The sequence below is a fragment of the Ustilago hordei genome (assembly GCF_900519145.1).
Source record: "Ustilago hordei strain Uho2 genome assembly, contig: UHO2_contig_15, whole genome shotgun sequence".
In the NCBI taxonomy this organism is placed as follows: domain Eukaryota; kingdom Fungi; phylum Basidiomycota; class Ustilaginomycetes; order Ustilaginales; family Ustilaginaceae; genus Ustilago; species Ustilago hordei.
Genome location: NW_024545281.1, coordinates 392,599 through 418,424, shown reverse-complemented (window position 1 = coordinate 418,424; position 25,826 = coordinate 392,599). Strand labels below are relative to the sequence as shown.

General features: G+C 51.3%; 4 protein-coding genes across 4 annotated transcripts; 2 read left to right on the top strand and 2 right to left on the bottom strand.

Annotated features, from left to right (window-relative positions):
- Positions 1 to 1,374: 1,374 nt before the first annotated feature.
- On the top strand, positions 1,375 to 4,482 carry UHO2_05802 (uncharacterized protein; the record flags this gene model as incomplete). Its single annotated transcript, XM_041558701.1, has 1 exon — positions 1,375 to 4,482. One exon carries the CDS (start codon positions 1,375 to 1,377, stop codon positions 4,480 to 4,482), a length of 3,108 nt encoding a protein of 1,035 aa, XP_041414635.1.
- Positions 4,483 to 5,979: 1,497 nt separating this feature from the next.
- On the top strand, positions 5,980 to 12,294 carry UHO2_05801 (uncharacterized protein; the record flags this gene model as incomplete). The annotated part of the gene is made up of 1 exon (XM_041558700.1): positions 5,980 to 12,294. The coding sequence occupies one exon, from the start codon at positions 5,980 to 5,982 to the stop codon at positions 12,292 to 12,294; it is 6,315 nt and encodes a 2,104-aa protein (XP_041414634.1).
- A 602-nt stretch (positions 12,295 to 12,896) lies between these two features.
- UHO2_05800 (uncharacterized protein) lies at positions 12,897 to 14,876 on the bottom strand (the record flags this gene model as incomplete). Its single annotated transcript, XM_041558699.1, has 1 exon — positions 12,897 to 14,876. One exon carries the CDS (start codon positions 14,874 to 14,876, stop codon positions 12,897 to 12,899), a length of 1,980 nt encoding a protein of 659 aa, XP_041414633.1.
- A 7,698-nt stretch (positions 14,877 to 22,574) lies between these two features.
- On the bottom strand, positions 22,575 to 25,826 carry UHO2_05799 (uncharacterized protein; the record flags this gene model as incomplete). Its single annotated transcript, XM_041558698.1, has 4 exons — positions 22,575 to 23,946; positions 24,004 to 25,341; positions 25,432 to 25,583; positions 25,653 to 25,826. The coding sequence occupies 4 exons, from the start codon at positions 25,824 to 25,826 to the stop codon at positions 22,575 to 22,577; spliced, it is 3,036 nt and encodes a 1,011-aa protein (XP_041414632.1).

The following is a 25,826-nucleotide window of genomic DNA, read 5'->3' as shown; positions in this document are numbered from 1 at the left end:
TGGTCGAGAATGAGACAGTGACGGGTGACAAGCCGAAATGATGAGCTCAGAGGTGGCAAGCCCAAGCAAGTAAGTAGACTTTCGGTGCTGGCTCGCAGATTGCAGCGGCGACCAAAGTGGTGGATGACGGGAGGTGTCCAAAAGCGAAAGGGTGAGAGTCTCAGATTGAGAAGCCAAAGAGGGTGGAGCGTTGTGGTTCCAGTGGAATGGTCGATCATGTCGCTTATCCTGTGTGAGCCGAAGCGTTACAGCGTGCAAGGTTGGCAGTCAGGGTAACATGGTATCGGCCAAGCCAAATAAGAGAAGAGGTGTCGAATGAACCCTGTGGCTGCCATCGTCATCGCACGTCATGCAGCGGCGAACCAAACACAATATGCTGTCTCTGCTTGCAGAGTTGGTGGTGGCGGAAGAGAAAGACAAGCCCTTTCTGCGACGCTGGAGAAAGGAAAAGACAGAGCCAAGAGGCCAAGCTAGCACGCCAAGGGAAGAGAAGACAGTTTTTGTGATGGATGGATGATGTTCTGCTGTGTGTGTCTAACCCCCCAAAGCGTCGATTTTTGATTTTTTAATTTTTTTTTTAATTTTTTTTTTTTTTTTGGTTGGTATCCACCATCTCATGCCTCCACTTTCTCTCTCCGAAACACATCAGTCACAGTCACAGCACCATTGCATAGGTCACACGCTCTTGCTCCATTTCACAAGGCCACGCCAACACCTTCCAGGTGCGCTGTTGTGCTGCTGGTGCTGCTCGGTGCTGTTGGTGATGCGGCAGTGTGACAGAAAGTGACAGTGAATGGGCCAAGCTTCCCTGCCTGCCAGAGAATCAACATGAAAATGACGTTTCCCTTTGGCTGCTGATGATGCAACAGTGCAGCGACACAGTCCACACACCGGCCATGTGCCCTAAAGTCCAGTCCTGTCTCTGTTGCCATCCGCTCAAATCTACTTCTTCTTCCTGCCGCTCGCCCAGTGCCTGCAGAGTGATTGATTCCATTTCCGTCCGACAGGCAAGCTGACTGAACCTTTTTGTCAGCCTCTCCGTTTGCCTCATTTGGCTCAGACAGTATATAGATCTCAACCCTATCCTTCACAGTCGAGCTCTCCTCCTCCTCAACTACCACTCATACCAGTTTTCATTGATACCACTTTCGCAGATACCCTACCACTATCTGTCTCAACTACCACACTACTACTCCTACCACCAAATCTATCGCACACCTGTCTTGGTTCACTGCGATATTCCAACTCAACATACTCACACAGAATCTAGCATAATCTCTGATCGATTGTCTGTTGATCCGATTCTGCTTGCATCTTTCCAACCACGCAAACTCATCTTCTTCCCACCTCCACCACCTCGGTACATTCGCAACCATGTCGACTGTTCCTAAAGCCGTCAGCCAGGTTTCTGAAAACCCAGGCAAGAACGCCGTCGTTCACGCTGTTGATCCCAATCAGAAGGCTGCCGACGTTGACCGTCAGATGCGCTTCTTCGGTATCATCCAGGCTTTCCGTGAGGGTCGATTCCCTGACAACCAGCAGATTGACGACACTCTTAAGTACACCCTCGCCAACAGCCCTGTCGACACCGACAGGCTCTCGCCCGACGGCAAGAAGCTCATCCAGGACATTCGCGAGCTCATCGAGACTGCCCGTCAGGTCGTTTTGAACAAGAACGGCGGCGAGGAGTTCCAAAACTTCCTCTACGCCACTCGCAAGACCAACGTGGCCGCCAACCTCAATGTCAACGCTCCCATCGCCGCCGCCGACGTCAAGAAGGATGGTGAGACTGCTGGTGAGGCTTTCCGCACCCTTCTCACCCTCTTCCTCCGCAACGGTGAGCTCCGCAAAATCATCCAGGACCTTGGTTACATCGGACGCGACATGTTTGCCGACGGTGCTGCTAAGGCCGCCGAGGTCGCTCGCCCTGAGGACGGAAAGCTTCAGAGGGTCGACCAGCCCACTCCTGATAACGAGTTCCACGACGACATCCCCGACCTTTTCAAGAAGAAGGAGGAGACCAAGGCTCATGCTCAGGAGAAGGCTGAGCAGGCCAAGGCCCAGGGTTCTTCTCACGCCCGGGACCTCCAGAACTCTGTTGAACCTAACGCTAGCAAAGAGGAGAACCAGGCTGCCGTTGCTGAGCAGGCCAAGAACAAGGCTCAGCTCTTCGCTGACAAGATCCCCCAGAAGCACAAGGATCTCGCCAAGGAGCACAAGGACAAGGCTCAGGGCTACCTCAAGGACAAATTCCCTCAGGAGCGTCGTGACCAGTTCTACTACCGTCTCAAGAAAGTCGTTGTCGAGTGCCAGCGTCACAGGGACTACCAAGACGCCATGGACTACTTCCTCACCTTTTTCGAGCAGTACAAGGGCCACGCCTCGCACGTCGCTACCCAGTCTACCCAGGCTGCTAAAAACGTTCGCTCGGACGGCAACGTCGCCACCGCCGAGACATCGTTCCGTCGGCTCATTGAGCGCTTCGCCAACGGTGCTCCCACCCAGCCCATCATTGACGCTGTTGACCAGCTCTACACTGATGCCCAGAACGACCCCGAGCTCAGGCAGTGGTTCCAGCGTCTCAACACCTACATCCGCAAGTGTCTCCAAGAGCCTGGTTTCATCATGAAGGATGAAGCCAACACTGAGGCTCGTCAGATCACCGAGTCCGGCAAGAAGTTCTTCGTTGCTGCTGATGGCCGTCCTCAGGGCAAGTACGTTCCCCACAAGGATGCTCTCTTCCAGGAGATCACCCACTTTGCCAAGTCGATGGGCACCGACCCTCTCAACAAGAAGCTCGGTGACAACATCCAGCAGATTGTCAAGGACCTCTTCCTCAACTCGGAAGGTGGTCTTACCTTCAAGCCTCACCTCTGGAGCGACATTCGTGATCCCATCCTCCCCGAATTACTCAGCCACGTCGGTCTCGTTCCTTTGCCCCGTATCGAGTACACCGACAAGCAGGTCGACTTGGTCATCGAGAACCTCGCCATCGACTTGCTCAACATCTTGCCCTCGCAGACCGAGATGGACGTTCGCAACCACTTTAAGCTCTCGCAGTTTGACAAGCTTGGCGACCGCCACCAGCACTCGTTCAAGCTCACCTTGCACCAAATCCAGACCGACATGCGCGACGTCCATTTCTTCTTCAACAAGAAGCTTGGCTTCCCCAAGCTCAAGGAGCGCGGTACCGCCGACATCTTCCTCGGTGGTAAGGGTCTCACTGTCACCGTTCACCTCGAGGCTGAGAATGCTCCTCGCGGCAAGAAGAGCCGCCACATCTTCACCGTCAAGCAGGTCGTTGCCAAGGTTGACAAGCTCAAGTTTGCCATCCGCGACAGCAAGCACGACACGCTCATCAAGGTGATCAAGCCCCTCGCCACCGGTATCATTAAAAAACAGATCTCCAAGGCTGCCGAGCAGGGTATCCGTGATGGTCTCGAGGACCTCGACCGTCAGCTCGTTGAGCTCCGTGACCGCATCGAGCGCAACAAGGCTCTCGAGGGCAAGAGCGTCACTGACTCCTTCAAGGAGACCTTCGCCAAGAACACCGACGACGAGAAGAAGACCAGCGACGGTACCTTTAAGCTTGCCACCTCGAAGCGTAACTCGATCCTCCCCAACCTCGGTCACCCCGATGGCTGGATCCAGAAGGTTGACGAGCGCGAGTCTGCTGCCAAGGCTACTCCCGCTCACGCCAACAAGGACTGGTACTCGCCTGCCTTTACCATTGTGCAGCCCGGTCAGAAGGACCCTCGCAACACCGCCTCGGCCAAGACCCAGAACCTTGGCCCTTCGCCTAACAACCCCGGTGCTCGTGCTGGTGTTGGCGCTGGTGCTGCTGCTGGTGCTGCTGGTGCTGCCGGTGCTGGTAGCGTCTCGAACGCTGCTGCCCACGGTGTCGGCCAGCCCGGTCAGAAGGACCCTCGCAACACCGCCTCGGTCAAGACCCAGAACCTTGGCCCTTCGCCTAACAACCCCGGTGCTCGTGCTGGTGTTGGCGCTGGTGCTGCTGCTGGTGCTGCTGGTGCTGCCGGTGCTGGTAGCGTCTCGAACGCTGCTGCCCACGGTGTCGGCCAGCCCGGTCAGAAGGACCCTCGCAACACCGCCTCGGTCAAGACCCAGAACCTTGGCCCTTCGCCTAACAACCCCGGTGCTCATGCTGGTGTTGGCGCTGGTGCTGCTGGTGCTGGTGCTGGTGCTGCCGGTACTGGTAGCGTCTCGAACGCTGCTGCCCACGGTGTCGGCCAGCCCGGTGGAACTTCCAGTGCTTATTCGACTGCCAATGGTTCGCACGCTCCTCCTGGTTCCGTCGCTGCTGGTACTGGCGCCACTGCCGTTCCGCACGGCAACGGGCTTGCTGGCTCGAACGTCGAGGACTCGGCGTTTGCCAAGCCCGCACCTGCGATCGACGGTGCTGCTCACATCTCGGAGCGAGCACAGCCTGTGAACCCTGCTTTCGAGCAGGGTCGCATCCGCTAAACGCCGTCCATGAGGCTATCACCACGTCTTTTTTCCTCTCTCCCCCTTCTGAGTTTCGAAAACGTTGATACCGACGTGTGCTCGTATATACCCTTGTGGCTCTCAGGCCGGATCCCCTTTCCTTCTCTCCTCCAAACCTCCAAGACCAATTGCGCCACTGTCTCGGGTTGTTGCTGTTGTTGGCACGATTATCACTTGTGGTAGAGTGATGACAATGCTTTGCAGTGACAGTCGGGTGATGGTTGGAAACGCCATCGCAAAATCGTGATCTGGGCGCTCTCGCCGCTGCATAGATCGATTTATCTAATCTCTTCTGCTTGTGCAAGTCTGTTCTTTAGATCTTTTAGCACTTGGCTATGATGTCGAGTGAGCAGAGCCTATCTGAAAGCAAAATCTTAGTGCAGGATTTGTAGGATGTTGAAAGTTACCGTTTCTGAATACTGAAAGAAATTTCGAACAAAAATTGGGGTTGTAAAAAAGGGCGTTTAAAAGTTTGCGGGGTCCAAACCCTCAATTTCGACAGGTTTTCCTGAGCATCGCTTTGACTAAGAAAGCACTTCGGATCATTCCGAACTGAACAGACGGACAGAAACACAGGCTGAACATTGTCCCCAAATCAGGCGGGAAAGAGGCTTACAGCAGATTCAGCGTGTGAAGATCAGGATCGATGTCAACGTTCCCGAGTCTTGGTTGTCTTGGCTGCAGCAATCCGGCACAGAAAGCTGCGTTGTGCCTTTCTGAAAGAGGCAAGTAAGGCCGAAACGACAATTTAAGGCTTTTTATTATTATTATTAATATTTTTATTTTTATTTTTATCTTATTTTTTTTTAAATTTTTTTTTACACAGCCGCGTTCAAGGAAGGCTGCTGTCTGTTGGCTGGCTGCCAAGTCGTAGAGGGAAGAAAAAGTGTCAGCCCTGAGAAACACACACAGGCGCAGGCGCATGGACTCTCTCTTTCGCAAAGCAACACACACACACACACACACACACAGAAGCATCACGAGGGAGCCTTTTGTCTTTGTTCCATTGCACTTGTTCCCCCCTGTCTTCCCCCCTCACTTGATTGTCACAAGAGTTTGGCGCTAGAACATACACTCAGACAGCATAGTATTCGGAAGCTAGCCGACGTTCTTGATCAGCATCAGCACCGCATTCGTCCCTACTGTTCAGCTGCATCTCCTCGTCGGATCTCTTCCGAGCATCTTGATCAGCTTCACTCAGCACTGTCGCATCTTCCGATCAAGCCTGCCGCATCTACCAAGCATTTTCGACTCAGCACCTTCTTCTTGGAGCTAACACCATCTCGACAACCACCTAGGCCTCTATCGGCTTCGAACTTTGGATCATGCTGTTGATGCTCTGAACGCACAGCGGAACTGACCGCAACATCACACTTAGGCAGCTGCACACCTTCCAGCGATCGCCCTCCTCCTTCCATCGCTGTCGACCGCATCATGATACAAACGCCTCCATCGTCAGCGGTAGGGTCATCCACTATGACCAACAACACGTCGCGCCTGACCAGGCAAGGCTCAGTAGCACGCACCAATGCGATCGCCATGCTGAAGCGCGCTGCTTCTCAAAGAGAGATCAAGGCAAGGGCAGATACACCCTCGCTTCCAGGAGCTTTCCCAACAGACCCAAGTCCACCTCCATCGACGGCGCTCGCAGACCAACCCTCTGCGCCGGAATCGAGACCGAAGCCAACGATGTCATTCACAAGAGCAGAACCATCCTCTGACTGCAATTCTCACCACGGCATTCCCACCTTGGCCAGCCAAACCTCTATGCATTCCAATGGCCTTTCTTCCGACCAGATCGCCTCAACGTCCAATCAACCCAACTATCTCTCTCCGCAATATATCACCGACAATGCTATGGCTTCTACCTCATCTGCGCCAACACCGAGCGCAATGCTATCAGCACCCTCACCCAACCACCCCAGCGATCCATCATGGTCTCGCCCACCCATGTTCCAGGACAGATCGAATCAACGAACATTCAACAGATCCCCCCTTCCCTCCCTCGAGCAGCTTCGAGCACGCATCTTACTCGAACGCGAATCCGCAGGTCTACAACGAAGCGCTAGCACCAGCGCTGCCAGTCAAGCTGCGAGAGCCTATGCACTTGAAAAGCTTCTCGGCAACAGCGGCACAGATGTCTTCTACGATCATACTCCCGACGGCACCCCCATAGGGCGTGGAGCGGCTACATCATCACCAACACCCATGTCTGGCAGGGACAGCGGGCTGGCTGATATGGCTTCCGACGACGAATCTGCTCACGAGACACGGCTGAAACGGCAATCGATCAAGCACAGACCCGGGTTGAGGAGAAGTCGGACGATCAATGGTCTCACTGCCATGGCTGAGGCTCAGAACAAAGCTGAGTTTGTGCAGGCAGTGTTTCTGGCGGTGCCAGGTCCGGCTTCGAATCGCTTCTCGCGCATACATCAGAGGAGGATGGAGAGGCAGAGTATGTTCAAGGCTACTTCCACGAATCCTTCTGAAATATCGGTGGCCGAGGTTAAGGAGACGAGTCAAGAAGGTGTGTTGCAGATCGCGGCTGGTGAAGAGGAGGACGCTGGTCCCAGCCTGTCACGGCAACAGTCACAACGACAGATTGCAAGGACAGAAATGATGCGTAAGCTCAGTACTAGGGGCAGAGGCAATGCAGCAACGGGAACATCAGATCCTAGTCACAATGCCAACGGTTCAAGTCGCCATACTGGACTCGAACAGCAGCATCCAAGACTACCTAAAGTCATCGCCGATTCTCCAGCTGTAGACGAGACGATCAGTCCCGTCGGTGTTGTTATCAGGTCACCTTCGTCTCCAGCTCCACCGCACATCTCGCACCTCGATGCTACCAACATCTCATCCACGCCCGCTCCAGCTTTCCGACAAGCGCTCAGTCCGGCCAGTGCTGCCGGCATCGACTCGAACCACTACACCGCTGCACCAACGGAAGATGACCAACTCGCTGCAACTTGGCCAGGTTTCAAAGCGTCTTCCTCGGTGGTGTCGCTGGCTTCTAACTATGCTCCGAGTACCGGCACTGCACGTCACGTCTACGAGCGCGATCGAGAAAGCAGAATGGCAATCCTCAACAACGAAGATAGCTTTGGGTATGAGGCTTCGCCTTCACTTCCATCTACTTCGGTCGATGTGGAAGGATATCAGCTCGCGAGGAAAGCAAAGGATGATAGAGAGGATGCTGCTGCTCTGCACGCGTCTGCTTCTTACGATGGGAATGCGTCCCATAATGACGGTCTGAACCTCGACTTTGGCGATTCGAGAAGCAAGCGTCGTGCAGGACTTGTTGGCTTAGGGCTCGATTCTGTACCACAGCAGCAAGCGCCATCGGAGGTGGAAGAAGGAGAGTTGAAAGTGGCAGAGGAGTCAGCGCAAAGACAAGACCCTGCTGGGCTGTCGCCAGGGAGGCGAGCCAAAGCTAGTCCTGGAAAGCGCGTATCGAAGTTACGTCAGTCTCTGGCTCGTCTACGTGTCCAGCCAAACGCGCAAGATATGTTGTCCAGTCCCGCATCACAGACAGACGAAGAGGCGTTGGAGGACGATGCTTTCTATAAGCTTTACTCGCCTGCTGCTGGTGGATACGATGATGATGACGACGACGAGGAGACGGATGAGCAGGAAGACGAGAAGGCCGACACTCGCGGCACCCACCTTCAGACATCGGAACAAGCCAATGGATCTACCTCTGCTGCCGACGCAACAGCCATTCAAGGTCTCGGTCTCGTCCATCCTAACAGCAGCCCAACACAAGGACAAACCAACGTCGCATCACCAACCACACCACCACAGCGTCTGTTCCGAGGCAACGCCGCTGTTCCCTGCGACCCCTCCCCCAGCACAGAAACCGAATTCGGCGAAGCACGTCGCACACCCTGGATGACCTCCAGTCCTGGCGGCTTCAATTTGCCGCTTCGCCTGTCGAACTCGCTCATGTCGACAGCACAAGCTATTGCAACCGAATCACCAGTGCCCGATCCAAGCCCTGTCATGCGCAGTGGACCTGGTGCATCGCGTAAAACTTGCGGCGATTGGCCTATGTCAGTGGCAAGCAGCGGTACTGCGCCGCTGACTAGAGAGAGTTTGGAGTCTCGAAGCGAGGCTGATTCTCGGATCAGATCATCAGAAGAAGGTGCGGGGGTCAGTAATGCCCCTGTTATCAGGTCTCCTTTGCTCGAATTGCCCGAGGACGAAGTTATGGATGCAGCGAATGAGCAAATTAGAGCTGTGGCTGGGGGGAATGGTGCAGCTGATTCAAAGTTCGAACTGCTCTCGGCGCCGAGTTCCAGGGCTAAACCTTCGGAGCGGGTGCAGGCTATGCTAGAGTCGATTTTTGTTGCGGAGTACAGAGCTGATCTGGCTGATTCTCGGTCGCCGTCTTTGATCGTATCCAAGGAGGAGCAGCAGGGTAACCTCAAAGTGCCCATTACCGGTGTCAATGGCTTGTCGCTGTCAAACAACACCAGCAATGTCTCGATCAACGAGATTAGCGACGTTGATGGTGAAGTCGATGATGCCTACTTGCGCAAAGTCGATAGGATGGCTGATAAGTTAGGCAAGTTGGCTCGAAACAAGACTGTTGCCGGGACAGGGAATGGGTCGACGCGTGCTGCAGCTCCAGCGACGAACTTGGAGCGAAGCAATACCACTACCCTGGCAAGCAGGTTTACTGAGCATGTGGGTGTCGGCGGTGGTGCACCTTCTTCGAGAAACCATTCGCAACGACCTTCTGCAGACTTGAATGCTTTGGTGGGGAATGAGAAGTTGCATCCGTTCCCAGCGCTTGCGCAGGCGAGCCCGTTGCAGAGTCAGGACGGGTTTAGTCCTATGGCTGTTTCTGCTGCTCCTCCTGTTTCGTCTGGGTCAGCAGCGCAGCGGCGCGGGTCTGAGTCGCCACCCTCAGCATTCGGGCACAGGGACGAGCAGGAGGGTGGTGCGAACGGCAAACAGATCCGATTATTCTCCTCGCTACGTCGTAAAGCATCTAGTTTACGCAGAACGCCTTCTGCCGCAGCCAATAAAGAAAGCAGCAGCAGCTTCTGGGCCCGTCGAGCGAAAAGAGAAGGATCGCCAAAACTTCCAAATGAAGCCACTTTCATATCTGCTCCCATCTTGACTCCGACGACTCCTGGACCGACGGCTTCGGCTACTGGCCCAACTCAACCGGTAGTGACGGTCGACAAACCTCGAGATGAAGTGCAGCGGGAAAATGATGGAACTTTCGAAAATCGGTTATTCGACAGCAATTCCTCCTCTGCAGCAACGGACAAGATGGTGGATCTGCAACGAAACGCATCTATCTCTTCTGTCGTCTCTGCTCGTATTCGCACCGATTTGCAGGATGGAACTGCCGACATCGATGCCACCTCCTCCTCGGAACACCATACACCTTCCACCATAACCTCGACTCTGGGCCCAAACACGGCAATCATGCTACAACGCTACTCTCGCATCCTCTCCACCACCCATCCTTCCCATCCCATCACCACCATCCCTGGTTTGCAGCCAACCGACATCATCGACCCACCGCGAAAACTTCTTGCCAGCGATCCCGTCTTTCAAGTTATCTCTAGTACCACTATCAAAGATCGCTTTCTCTTCTTATTCTCAGATTTGCTGGTGATCGCAAAACCGATCAACGCACCGGGTAGCGAAGCGGGGAGAATGGTGGGGAAGATGAAACAAGCCAGTATTCTTCCCGATCTGGGGTGGAACTTCGCGGTGAAGAACATTCTGGAGTTGCATAGGGTGAAACTGAGTGTAACGACGAATAGTAAAACTGCTAGTGGGAAAAGTAGGGCTCAGAATCCGGTGCTTTGGGGGTTTGTATCCCATTTCTCTCGGGATCCGGATTCGGCAGTAAGAGCACTGGTAGCGAAAACGGGATTGGAGAGCACACCAGCGAGCATAGCTCAATTGTTGTATCAGACTCCGGAATTGGATAGGGGCGATTTGACCAATTACTTGACAAATCCGAGTAGGAGGGAGATATTGAAAAGTTACGTAGCGCAACATAGACATATAGGGGTTAGTATAGAGTCTGCTCTTCGGTCTTTACTTCTCGACCTTCGTTTTCCAAGTGATTTGGACGCATTCGAAGCGCTGTTGGTTCACTTCGCACATAGTTGGACCCAGCACAATAAGGCGTCTATCAAACCGACTTTCACTTCGCAACTAGCCTCAGATCTGGTTTTTGCGATCATGGCGCTGAACGACGCACTGCATACAGGATCGGAAGCCGTACCTTCCTCTGTTGTCTCACCTAACTTCCCACGCCCCGTGACCGTTGTCACCCCCGGCCTGTTCAGCGCAGCATGTCCCGACCTCAGCAAGCAAGATTTCGTCAGCGTTTTTCGACAACATGATCCAACCGAAGTGTTGTCGGATCGTACACTTAGCCGGATCTATCTCTCGATTAAAGCTGAACCCCTAATCCAAGCCCTCGATAGGTACGAACCGAGATTCACTATTCGAGTCAAGGGGGGGAAGTTACCGACAAGGTTGACTTACGCACAGCCAGCAGAACCAGTCACACTCGTAATCCCCGCTCCTGATCCTGATCTAGCGATAAGGTTGTATGCGCAGGATACAACTTTTGAGCCCCCCATATTAACTTTTTCGGCAAGTAGAGAAGCGACTTTTACCATGCGGACCAAATCCCTAGGTCCCAAGCAGGTTGTTTTTGTTAGAGCGGGTAGAAATGCTAGGTTTTATGGAGGGAGTGAGGTAGATGATACTGCCCCCATGGGTGGGGATGAGATGGGCGGGGTAGGGGAGGATAGTCCCTTACCGAGGAGTTTTAATGTTGTGGTTGAGAGAGCGTTTATGAAGCATTCTTTCACCCTGACTTGCATTCCGCCCGGAGGCGGAGGGAAAGGTGGGGAAGGAAAGGGGGAGAAGAGGTTCATGTTGAGTTTTGAAGATGGAGCAAAAGTGACTCAGTGGACTAAATTGATAAAGGATCAGGCGGGAGCTAGTATTAAGGCGAAGGCACAACGGTCCGCCTCCACGTTTAGCTCGGTGGATGTTTCGACTGTTAGAGCTGTGGAGAGTGCAAGTCTCCAGATCCTGAGGGAAACGCTCATTGCTCCTGAACCCACGCCCGCCCCCTCGTCACACCCTCCCTTACCGGCACCTCCATCAACATGGCGCAACAGAGCAGCTACGGTAATTGGTACCTCCTCACAATCCGATTCTAACCCTGTCGATTCTCGCTTAGGGTTAGGGTTAGGCCATCCCCCACCAACATCCACCAACACAGCAATGCTAGATCGCACAACCTCGACATCGCGCCACTACTACGCAGCCTCAGGAGTCGGTAGACACGAACGTGAGCTTCTCATCCCCACCTCCACCTCCACTTCTACTCTCGGCACGGTACCGGAGAGCGGGGGAGGGGGGGTTGCCAGGGGAGGGCATACAAAAGGATCGGCTAGTTTAACTTTGTATCCTCCCTCCTCGACGATGGGTGGTAGGGGTGGAGGAGCTATTTCTCCAAGTGCAGGTTTCGGTGCTTTGAGCATTGGAAGGAGTAACTCTGCGAGGAGTGCAAGTAGTCCGCATCATCAAGCGGCGGTAATAGAGAATAGTTCTGCCACTGGATTGCTGAGTCCCACAAAAGCCGCTGGAACAGGAGCAGGATCTGGTGGAACAGCTGGGGATGGCAAGGTGATGTCAGGAACTCAAATCGTCAGCATTACCCGCCTGAACAGCGTTCTGAGTCGGGTCATTGGTCATTTACAACAACAACAGCAGCACCAATCACACCAGCAGCAATAAGCTCAACAACCCACTCCCAGTGCAACATCATCGCTTTGGAACATTCAACTCGAATCGCATGCACAGCAAACCTGTCTCATAGCGTGGCTTTGACTGTCTCTCGAACCGTGCTCAAGTTGTCTGCCGCTCATTTTTGGGCCCCGCTCCGAAACAGGAGTCGCGAACCATCTGAGCTGAATGAACAAACCATTGAGACTCGACCTTTGACAAATCAAACAGCCTGATCAGCTTTCAACACGAGCTAGGAGCTTGCAACAAAACGAACACGCCTGTTCACAGCACAGCAGACCGCCAATGTCAAAGATCGTGCTCACGACGCATCACATGCTCACCAAACCATCACTCGAAAGCATTTCAGCATGGTCTAGAATCGCGCTCATTTGAGAGAGCAAACCGTAAATTCATGCGCCAAGACAGTTGGAGCGCTTACAGTGACAAAGATAGACGAGCGACGGTGCTCGCACGGACATGAACGATAAGGATGCTAATTGCGTTGCGAGGGCTCGTAATACACTTTGCAGAGGCGGTTGATAAGAAAAAGCGGCAAGTATCGAAAAGCCAGCGGTCAAAATGGTCCGAAGGGCGAGATTGAAAGGCTAAGGCTAAGCAAACACTCTCCCGGTACAATACTTTGCACCACAAGCACATTTGATCCCCAACTTTGCATTCGCCATATTTGCCCCTGTTGCCGCAGCACTGTTGGCAGGAGTGGCAGTAATCGCTGCTCTCGTATCCGCACCTGGCTTGGTAGAGGGAGTGTGCATTGTGGTTGCCTTTTTGGGTCGACCTGCAGTTCGTTTTGCCGGACTTTCCGGAGCTGAGTAAGGAGCTTCGCTCGCCTTTCCACTGTAGGCGAAGCAAAGCTCCTCACCCTCTGCTACCGGTCTGAGCGTGAAAAATGCCAGTAGCGGACGCATGATGGAAGCATTACTGATATAGACGGGTACGTGGAGTATGTTAGGATCGCAAGAGTGGTTGAAGAATCGAGTATGGTTCCCCCATAGTGCAGAATCGACCGTGACAAAGTGTTGGTCTTCTTCGTCAGAGCGAATGTCGTGCATTTTGCGAGCGTGTTCTTGTTCCTCCTTGGACAGGCTGAGGAATTTGTAGACTACATCGTCATAGTCTTGCTTCGGATCAATGGCTTCGGGGAATAGAAGGCCTGGTGCTTCTGCCACAAGTCTATCCCTTTTGGCCAGAGCTTGCTCATTCGCTCGCAGTGTTGCATCCTTCAAGCCCTGCGACAAGATCTTTTCCTTTTCTTCCTCAGTGGCTGTTCCATTACGAATACGTAACTCCAACTGCCACAACCTCGAATCACCACCATCCTCAAGGTACCTATAGTAATCATCGTACTTCTCGATGTTGTCTGCCGTAACAGAGATGAGCTCGACCATACGACGCTCATTGTCCCGATTGCCGCGATAGTACTTGAGCTCATCCTTCTCCGCTAACTCCCTCTCGAGGATCTTCTTGGTCAAATGCACCTTGATGATATGACTATCGACAGTCTGAAGGTAAGTGGTGCCGAGCTTCTTGTCGTAGACCTCAGCTCGTCGTTCAGCTTCGGCATCGCTGAGCAATTCGCCTCCATAGACACCGACAAAGGTTCCACGCGATAACTGCTCCAACGCCTTGATACCCCAGCCCTTAGTCTCGGTCTTGCAGAATGCAAGGTTGACCTTCTTACCCTTCTGCACAACGCGGTTCCTACACGTTTCTCCACAGGGGCAGAGGTCGTTACACTCGAAAATAGGCGTACCTTCGGCTACCGTACTGCTGAGTCTACCGAAAGAGTCGTAAACAAAGTCAGGATTGGGCTCGAACGAAGTTGCGTCATGACCACTGGTGTCGGACTGCGACTTGGGAGGATTGAACATCGTCTGATACGGCGTCTCCAAATGAGGATAGCAGTTTGCAGCTCGTCTCAAACAAGCGCAAGTTTTCGGATCGCATTCGTCATCCTCGCAGTTACATCCACCTCTAGCGACAAGCTCATCAGTGAGCTTGTAGCCGTTGACTTCCGGTTCGGGCTTGAGCTGGTCGAGAGGTGGAACCGAAGGGTCGAGAAGATCCTCGTCAGTCCAGACAAAGTCCCAAGGTGGAATAACGTCGCTGACCATTGTCGAGTAAGGATTGACAATAGCGAGACCTTTGTGACCGATTTCCCATTCTTCAACCCAGGCAATCCAGTAGTCGTAGAGACGTGTTGCTTCGTATTCGGGGAAAAGTCGTGGAGGGTTCCTAGCTAGGCGACATTGAAGCTCTTGCCCGATGTCGGCAGAGCGATACATATACTCGTAAGCCTTGTTGGATCGAAGAGGAGATAGTGCTTTGATCTCTGGACTGGCAAAAGTGACCTTCTCTTTCTCTTTGTCGCCGTTCCGGCCGTTGCTATTGCTGTTGCCGTTGCCATTATTGGTGCTGCTGCTACTGCTGCTACCGCTGCTACTGCTGCCGTTACCGTACCCGTTGCCACATGGAGTTGAGTTGCGGGAGTGGGGTTGGGAATGGGATGAAGAGGAGCCACCATTGAGAGTGGAAGAGCGCTCCGCAGCCCGAAACGCGGCGTAGGATGACATGTCGGATGCTTGCCGGGGGGCCGAGTCGAGATAAGACCACGGGTCCCAATAATGCCGCCAATCAGAGTCTATGGAGGAGTGATGTTGCTGTGGATCCTTGAAATGATGGTTGAGACGAGACTGCAAGAGTCGGGCAAGGTGGTTTCAAATTGTAACTCCCAACCTTTTCATTGGAGGTCAATCTCGTCGGAACACCACGGACGTGGCGTGAGAGAGCGTCAAGTGAAGAAGGGTGATCAAGATGAAGAGCTTCAGTGCACTGGCCAGTTTAAGCTGTCGAGGTGCGTGTTGCAATCGATTTGAACACTGAAGAGTGACTGTGCTTGCTGCGCCAACTTAAGCTCCAACTTGGATGTGATGATAGTGAGAGATGAGTTCAAAGGGCGTGGGAAAGTGTTCGAGTTGAAGAGTCACCGGGATAACCAATATGCGAGAGAAGCGAGTAACCGACAGACCGATCCCCTGCATGCATACTAAGTTGAGTGGCGACCAATCAGGAGAAGCATATGAAAGGAAAATGCCGAGATACTACAAAGTGGGCATGACTCGAAGGAGAACAACAAGCCATCTCATTAACAGGACGAAGGTATATATACACAACCCTGTAGCAATAGTGCACAATAAAATCTCAAGCATTACATCTACAACACACTAGTACGAAAGAGCTAGAATGTGGCTTGAATGAGGAGGTGCACAGTATAGCTTCAACTGATTAAGAGTCTGAAACCTCTACCAAAGCAAACCATGGTAGACAACACCGACCCTCAAGCTGGGGCCAGCAAAGCTGCCAAGAGGTCTAAAAGAACCAAGGTGACAATTGTCCAGCAGACACAAACAGCAAACGATGACAATGAGATCAACGATGACCCCGAAGATGAATCAGATGATGACAATGATGGCAAATGATACAGCTTCCATACGTTAAGCAAACTCCTCGAACTGGTGCTGAAGCTCACCACCCAGAACTACTATAGCTGGAATGCGCATGTAAAGTCTTTCCTCCGATTGGTACCATATGCTATGGAACACCTTGAAGGAACATTTGATGCAAACCATCCCAGATGGAGTTGCTCATTCGATGACACATTAACAAACACCCTATGAGGGACCATCAACACCATGGGAGAATACAATGTAAACTATCTTCTTTTGGACATAATAAGAGAGTACCTCACATTTCATCAAGTCTGGAGCAAGATAGAAGCAAGGTTAGGTGACGACGCCACCAGAACCTCTCGCTGGCTTGCTCTGATCACTCAGCTGGGTGATATCAAGATGTTCAATTCCGACGTTCGGAAACTCATACAGGAAATCAGGACCATCCAGGCCGAAGGAAGCATCCTGGGAAGACCATTTGCAGATGATACTCTCTTCTCTGCTCTCCAGAAATGCACAATTCGCCACCCGATGTTCAGGGAGACAGTTGCCACCATCCACCAACTCAACTTTGAAGCACTGGCCATGGCACTTAGCATATGTCAATCGGCATTAGAGAGCATTCCCACCCAGAAGCTCGATCCCTGGCAAGGTCATGCTAGGACAGCAGGCAATGGTGACCAGGGCGAATCAGCCCACGAAACTGATGATGATGATGACAACAAAACTGCCAAGACTGGATACAGACGCTGAAGAATCCGGTGTTTTGTGTGCAGGCGAGTCGGTCATGGTGCAGGCAAATGCAATGCCACTGTCACCATTCCCAAAGATTCGCTGCTCACCAACTCCAAATAGGATGCTTGGTGCTCCCTCACCCCAAGTTGGAAGAAGAACCCAGAAGAAATGACCCATTGGATACTGGATTCAGGAGCTAGCTTTCACATGACCAATGACTATAGCACACTCATAAACCCAAGAACCTGCCGAAAACGCATCTACACAGCTGGAAAGGAGGTTCTGGATGCAAGCGCTATAGGAGATCTCTACATATCAACCACACATGGAGAAACATTACTCCAGAACATCTTGTATGTTAAGAATCTCAATGTGAATCTATTGTCAACCAACTCATTAATGGATGAGGGAGCACGAGTGACTTTGGACCATGCTGGTGGACAGATACACATGGCAAATGGAATCTCATTCAAAGTTTCAAAGAACAGAGAGCAAGGCTTGCTAGAGTTATGAAGTGAGGCATGGAAGGAAAATGCAATGACCACATCAGCACAGCCGCTCAATGATGTTGATGAAGAGTTTGAACCAACCACAAAGAGGACCACCATCTCCATACAACAACTTTGGCATGAGTGCCTTGGACATCCAGGAAGAGATAAGGCTAAGTCTATTATAAAGAAGATGGGAAGTACCACCCAAATGGATATAGATCCAGATACAGCTCTGACATGCGAGCAGTGTATACAGTCCAAAAGTACAGCTGCAAGAATGAAACAAGGCAGTGGCAAGAGAGCCACTGCACCCCTCGACCTCGTGCATATAGATCTGATCATCAATGCATCACATGTGACCGAACACACCTGCATATTGGTGCTCATCGACGATCATAGCAAATATGTTTATGCACAACCATTATTGTGAAAGAGCCAAGCTTTCACAGAGCTCAGAAGAATCATCTTGTTCCTTGAGACACAGACCAACAGGAGCCTAAAAGCAATCCAATCAGACCAAGGAACAGAGTGGAGGAGCAATGAAGCTCTTGAATGGTCACAGGACAAAGGAATAGAGTGGCAAACAACAGTGGGATACAATAGCAAACAAAATGGCAGGGTGGAGTGAATGAACAGAAGCTTGAGTGAGAAGATGCATACTTTACTGGTACAACGTGGACTACCAAAGATCTTTTGGCTGTATGCAATCAGGGCAGCAGCATTCAAGATAAACCTTACTCCAAATGCTGACAATGAGCTCCCATATGAGATGATGTTCAACAAATCACCTGAACGACTCATGCAGCTTCTCTGTGTCTTTGGATGTCTCGCTTGGGTAAACATCCCAAAGGCAAAGCAAAACAACAAGAACTTGGACCAACGAGCAGTGGCAGCTATATTCATAGGATACAGCCTGGAATGGAAAGGTTGGCTATTTTATAGTCCAGACTATCAACCAAGTTTATTCTGGAGTAACTCGGTGAAGTTCATGGAATCCAAACACTGGTTGGACTGGACCGAGTGGAAACCAATAAAAGTTCAATCGCCACAAACAATGATGAACGAAGAAGATGCTGAAAACTTGGGTTATTCGGAAGTGAACCTATTTGATGAAACGGACCAGGAACCACAAAATGAGTACATGGACATGGAAATGACTATGAACACAAACAAAGGCCAAGACCTTGAAGGGTGGACAAATGGTGAGTCCTTCGGACTCGCAGCCACAGACAACAAAGGCAAAGGAAACCTAAACCCAACCGTCCGAGAGGCAATGGCAGGGCCAGACAAAAGGCTGTGGGAGGAGGCAATGCGAAAAGAGCTTGAGGGTTTAGAAGCTATGGGCATGTGGGAAGTGACAGATCTCCCAATCGGCATGAACACTGTCAACACCAAATGGGTACTCAAAGTGAAAACGGATGCAAACTTGGTGCCCACAAAGTTTAAAGCAAGACTCGTTGCAAGGGGATTCACTCAGAGAAAAGGTGTCGACTATACTGAAATCTTCGCGCCAGTGGCGCCGATTCAATCAATCAGAGGAGTGTTGGCTGTGGCAGCCATGCAAGATTGGTGTCATGGGCCTAGATGCTCAAGAAGCAGGAGGGCCACTGGTTCATATGGAAGGAGCACAGGTATTGAAGATCTAGTCGATACCAGTAGAGAGCATGGCCGTAGTGCAGTCTCCATGGAGACCATGGACTCCTATGGACTCACATGCAAAGGAGGACTGAGCCATATGCGAGGAGGGCCAGGCACAGCCACAAGGAGGACCAAGCTCAAGGAGCAGGCACAGCCATGAAGAGGACCAAGCTCAGATGGTTACCACTCAGGGGCTCGAGAGACAAGAGTCAAAGGAACTGTCACCAGTCAAAGGAGAAGGAGCAGTGTATAGGACACTAGCAGGCAGGTCATGAGGAGGAGGAGCAGTGTCGAAGGAGTCGACACCAGGTCATGAGGAGGAGGAGCAGTGTCGAAGGAGTCGACACCACTCAAGAGGCACAGGGGTGCCAAGCAGGAGAGGCCCCTGAGCAGTACTTGATGAAGAAGGTACTCTCTGGAGAGAGAGCAGGAGCAGCATCGCTGGTGATGCTGTGAAGAGGTATATAACCATGCTTTCTCATCATCATAGGTCGAGTGGATCCTCATCCACTCTACTCACCATAACTAGTTATCACTTCAGCATAAGTATATATTAGTTTCAGTCAGCATAGCAGCAATCTATCAAGGTTGCTCCTCATCGTAGTGTGTGTGTTGTATCACCACTACCTGATGTCTGAAGGCACCCATAGCAGGTTAGCAGTCCGGATCAAGATAGAACCGAAGGCAGTAGTCCACTGCAGTCTGGGGATCACTTCAAGCATCAAAGTCAACACACTGGACACTCGTGTTGATGCCACCAACCTTATCACCAACACCATCAACCTCATTATCATCAACACCAACCTTATCACCAACATCATCAACCTCATCATCATCAACACTCACACCAGACCTTGGTGTCATCATAACTGAAGTATTGATATTGATCGTGCCGAGCTACCCCTGAACGGAGTGTCCACAGAGGTCAGCCGAAACCTACGACAGTATATACAACGAACACCACCTGCTGTCACTGTGCAACTTGATAGTCACTGATACCAAGACAATAGCTGTCGCACAGTTTGATAGTCACCGAGTATCTCGACAGACCGACCTGGGTTTCAGGCACGAGACCCCTGACAATTGGGAGGTAGATTCAATCGACGTCAAACAAGCATACCTCAATTCAAACTTACAGCACGACGTGTACCTGAAGCCACCAGTCAGAACAAAGATGCCACCAGGAAAGGTTCTCAAGCTAATAAAGGGATTATATGGTTTAAAACAGTCAGGGCAAGAGTGGAACACCAAGATGGACTCACACCTTTGGAGGATGGGTTTTCATTGTATGCCAAGCACACCTTGCTTGTATGCAAGAGGAACTGGAGACAACATCACAGTCATCACAGCATACATCAATGACATGATGATAGCTTCACCAAGTCGCAAAGAAGTAGATCACACCAAGAAGGAGATCATGAATAAGTGGGGAACAGAAGATAATGGGAAGATCAAAGAGTTTATTGGAATCAAAATCATGAGAGACTGGACCCAGAAGAGCATATCTCTTGACCTAACAGCATATATTAAATCAATGGTAAGCAGATGGTTACAGAAGGAGACTGAGAAATCCTGGATCCCAATGCAAAGCATAACTGCAAGTGCGGGAGGAGAGAGATGCTCATCATCATGAAGCAAAGAATACCAGGAGTTAGTAGGACAGCTATTATGGGTATCCAACACAGTGCAACCAGATATCTCATTCATGGTAGGAGTTTTAGTGTGACACATGATGACTCTGGTCGAAGGAGCATGGTGTGCAGCGATCCACACTCTAAAGTACCTAAATCAAACAAGTGAATATTGTCTCCAACTAGGAGGGAGAGAAAATGTGGAGAAGGAGACATTAACAACATATACTGATGCAAATTGGGCATCAGACCCCACGAACGGTCAGAGGAGTACATCAGGAGTGATCACATATCTATATGGGAGCCTGGTGAGTTGGCAATCTCATGTGCAAAAATGCATGGCCCTGTCAGCCATAGAAGCAGAGTTTATTGCCGCATCGGAAGCAGCATGGGAGGCACTGTTCTTTTCATACCTGCTGCGAGACCTGGGTATCGATAATGTCAGACCAATGCTCTGCACTGACAGCCAAGGATGCATACAGGTGAGTAAGGACCCAGCCAAACACTGGAAGCTTAAACACATCGACACGTGTTATTACTTCATCAGGGAACATGTGCAGGAGGGAGACATTCTGATCGAACATGTCAGAATGGCAAACAACTTGGCAGACATTCTCACAAAGCCATTGAAAGGAGGAGAGACCACATGTCTAGCTTGAGCAATGGGTTTGGTCATGCCAGCGAGGGGGGGAGTTGAAGAGTCACCGGGATAACCAATATGCGAGAGAAGTGAGTAACTGACAGACTGATCCCCTGCATGCATACTAAGTTGAGTGGCGACCAATCAGGAGAAGCATATGAAAGGAAAATGCCGAGATACTACAAAGTGGGCATGACTCGAAGGAGAACAACAAGCCATCTCATTAACAGGATGAAGGTATATATACACAACCCTGTAGCAATAGTGCACAATAAAATCTCAAGCATTACATCTACAACACACTAGTACGAAAGAGCTAGAACGTGGCTCGAACGAGGAGGTGCACGGTATAGCTTCAACTGTGTCAGGGGTCTCGCGCCTGAAACCCAGGTCGGTCTGTCGAGATACTCGGTGACTATCAAATTGTGCAGTGACAGCAGGTGGTGTTCGTTGTATATACTATCGTAGGTTTCGGCTGACCTCTGTGGACACTCCGTTCAGGGGTAGCTCGGCACAATCAATATCAATGTTATGATGACGCCAAGGTCTGGTGTGAGTGTTGATGATGATGAGGTTGATGGTGTTGGTGATGAGATTGGTGATGTTGATGATAATGAGGTTGATGGTGTTGGTGATAAGATTGGTGATGTTGATGATAATGAGGTTGATGGTGTTGGTGATAAGGTTGGTGGCGTCAACACGAGTGTCCAGTGTGTTGACTTGATGCTTGAAGTGATCCCCGGACCACAGTGGACTACTGCCTTCGGTTCTATCTTGATCCAGACCGCTAACCTGCTATGGGCACCTTCGGACGTCAGGTAGTGGTGATACAACACACACACTACAATGAGGAGCAACCTTTGATGGATTGCTGCTATGCTGACTGAAACTAATATATACTTATGCTGAAGTGATAACTAGTTATGGTGAGTGTAGAGTGGATGAGGATCCACTTGACCTTTGATGATGAGAAAGCATGGTTATATACCTCTACTCAGCATCGCCAGCGATGCTGCTCCTGCTCTCTCTCTCCAGAGAGTACCTTCTTCATCGAGTACTGCTCAGGGGCCTCTCCTGCTTGGCACCCCTGTGCCTCTTGAGCTGTGTTGATTCCTTCGACACTGCTCCTCCTCCTCATGACCTGATGTTGACTCCTTCGACACTGCTCCTCCTCCTCATGACCTGGTGTCGACTCCTTCGACACTGCTCCTCCTCCTTTGATCAGTGACAGTTCCTTTGGCTCTTGTCTCTCGAGCCCCTGAGTGGTAACCATCTGCATGCTCCTTGAGCTTGGTCCTCTTCGTGGCTGTGCCTGCTCCTTGAGCTTGGTCCTCCTCATGGCTGTGCCTGCTCCTTGAGCTTGGTCCTCCTTGTGGCTGTGCTTGGCCCTCCTTTGCATGTGAGTCCATAGGAGTCCATGGTCTCCATGGAGACTGCACTACAACCATGCTCTCTACTGATCTCGACTAGATCTTCAATACCTGTGCTCCTTCCATATGAACCCGTGACCCTCCTGCTTCTTGAGCATCCAGGCCCATGACACTACCCCCCTCTTAAGAGCCGAGCTCTGTCGAGGCATGCTCTGGTCTGGTCCATGCTGACTCCTCCTCCTCCTCGACAACATCGCCAACATCCTCCTTCCTCTTCCTCTCTCTACTCCTCCTGTTCTCTCCTCCTTTCTCTACTTCTACTCCTCCTGTTCTCTCCTCCTTTCTCTACTTTGTCTACTCACTCGTCCCCCCTCCGACACCTCATACTCCTGGATGAGGTCGGGACAGTTGAGGTTCTCTACTGGTTCCCATGAAGCAGCTTCTTCTGAGTACCCTCTCCACAACACCTTGTACTCTGTAGTCCCATTGTGTGAATGCTTGTCAATGAGTGCTTTGACTTCAAAGTCGAGGTCCTCATCTGGAAGTGATGGTATGGTGGGCTGTTCAGCACGTTGAGGAAGAGAACTTGTTCTTGCTGGCTCGAGCATGGAGACATGGAACACATCATGCACCCTAAGGTTTGCTGGCAATGTGATTCGATAAGCTTGGCGTCCTACCTGTTCCTGAACTGGGTAGGGTCCTGCAAACCGGGTATCTAACTTGGGTGTGGGTCTCCGTGTCTTCCAGTTTCGACGGTTGATATAGACCATATCACCCACCTTAAACTCAATGTCCTTGTGCTTCCTGTTATACTGGTCTACTGATCTCCGTTGTGCCTCTCTGATCTGCTCCTGGAGGTACTTGCAACGCTCCTTTCCATCCATGAGGTACTCGAAGCAACCTGGATCATTGACTCCTAGTCGTTGAGGGATGTCAGGATGAGCTTTGGGGTTCCATCCATAGCATGCAAAGAATGGTGAGACACCAATGCTGTTGTGGACCGTGTTGTTGTATACAAAAGCTGCAGTGTCCAGCAGGTTGGCCCAGTCATCCTGTTCATAGTTGCAGTACATCCTGAGGTATTGCTCTATGACCTGATTGACTCTCTCTGTCTGACCATCAGTTTGAGGATGGTAAGCTGTACTAAGTGAGTGCTTCACACCCATTTGCTCTGCAAATGCTTTCCATGCTCCTGATATGAACTGCCTGCCTCGGTCCGAGACCATGTGATCTGGATATCCAAAGAGTCTAACCATGTGTCCATATAGCAATACTGCAGTCTGTTTGGCCGTGACTGTCTTATGGGTTGGAGCTAGTATGGCAAACTTGGTTAACCTGTCAATGATGACTAGGATAGAGTCATAGGTCTTGGAGTCATACTTCTTCGATGGTGGTAGTCCTTCAATGAAGTCGAGGGATATGGAGCCCCAGGGCCTGTCTGGTGTTGCTAGTGGCTGTAGCAAACCATATGGACGGTGACGAGGAGCTTTGTACCTAGCACATACAGGACAACTTGCTACATAGTCTGCAATCCAAGCTGTCATGTTTGGCCACCAGTAATGTCGTTGAGCTGCCTTGATGGTAGCATCTCTTCCTATGTGTCCAGCAGTAATACCATCATGGCATTGGGTCATCACCATGAATCGCAGATGCTCTACAGAGAGAGACTGTCCATCTACCTCTTTGGCACTCCTTGAGTGTCAGTTGTTGGTCCTCCCTGGCATGATCACTTTGGGGATAACCAACCTTCCTCCACTGTACCATAGGTCGTCCTTGAGTTCGAAGGGCTTCTTCCTATGTATCTCCTGTAGCTCTTGGTCTAAGGGCTGGAAGATCTTGACCAGGTCTCTGAGACCTTTTGATGCTATGGACTCCATCGAGAGCATAGGGGCCACTAGGGTCGAGTCATGGTCTGCTGTCTCCTTGAACACTCGAGGGGGCAGTAGTTGCCTCACATTGTGATCCTGCTCTTCACCAGCTGGTTGCATGTCTGTCCTTCTGGTGAGAGCATCGGGTTCACCACCTTTGTCTCCTGGTCGATACTGCAATATGAAGTCGAAGTCTGCTAGTAGTATTGCCCATCGAGCCTGTCGACCTGTGATGCATCTCTGTGACTTGAAGTACTTGAGGGCTTCATGGTCAGTGAGGATGACCAGTTGGCTCGGTAGTCCAGCTAGCATGTGTCGCCACTGAGTGAGGCAGGCGACCACAGCTAGGAGCTCCTTGTCATGGATCTCATAGTTCTTCTCGGCAGAAGACATCTTCCTAGAGTAGAAAGCCACTGGATGCCATCGTCCTTCATGCTCCTGCTTGAGTACTCCTGCTATAGCAAAATCACTTGCATCAGTCTCCAACCTTGTTGGAAGGTGGTAGTCGAAGTGCTGAAGCACTCCTGCTGATGTGAAGGCCTGGATGAGCTTGTGGAAGGCCTGTTGGGCCTCCTCTGGTAGCTCGAACTTCTTGAACCGTTCTATAGGCTTTACCAGTGCTGTCAAGGGCTTGGCTATGTGAGCAAAGTGGGCTATGAACCTTCGATAGAAGTTGGCAAAACCCAGGAACCTCTGGATGTCATGGATTGACTCCGGCATTGGCCACTCCTTGACAGTGCGCACCTTTTCTGGGTCCATCTCTATGCCCGTTGGCTTGATGATGTACCCCAGGAACTCGACTGTCTTGGTGTGGAACTCACACTTCGACAGCTTAGCAAAGAGCCTGTTGCTCCTTAAGCGAGTGAGGACCTCAGTGACATGCTTCACATGTACCTCCTCAGTGTCACTGAAGATCAGGAAGTCATCTAAGTATACCACTACATATACTCCAATGATGTCTCGGAAGATGTCATTGATGAATGACTGGAAGTGAGCCGGAGCATTGGCTAGGCCAAAGGGCATCACTAGGTACTCATAGAGTCCCAACTGAGTGCCAAAAGCTGTCTTCCATTCATCTCCTTTAGCAATCCGGATGAGGTTGTATGCTGCTCTAAGGTCTAGCTTGGTATAGATCCTTGCCTTCCTGAGTAAGAACAGCTGCTCCTCGATGAGGGGCAATGGTGCCCTGTTCTTGACAGTGATCTCGTTGAGACCTCTGTAGTCCACACAGAGTCTGAGACCTCCATCCTTCTTTGGTACGAAGAGCACTGGTGATCATGCCAGGCTCTTCGATGGTCTTATGAACCCCTTCTCGAGGTTCTCATCCAAGTACCTCCTTAACTCAGACATCTCCTTGGGTCCCTTAAGGTATAGGGGCCCTTGAGGTGGCTTCCCTCCTTCTATCAACTCGAGGTGGAGATCATGCTCGGTATGATGGGGCAGCTTGTCTGCTTCCACCTCATCAAACACATCTCACAGGTGTTGGTATGGCTTTGGTATGTCTGCAGCTGTCACCACCTTATCTACCTCCACCTCCATCTCGACTCCTTTGTCTGCGCCTGTAGGTACAAAACCAAAGGCTGGGAGTGATGATGGTGGCTCCTCCAACAGCATGAACCCTATGGGTCCATCTTCCAGAGCTGCTCGTAGTATGCGCTCTGCTGAGACAAACTCGTTACCATGAAGGGTTGGTCTCCTCAT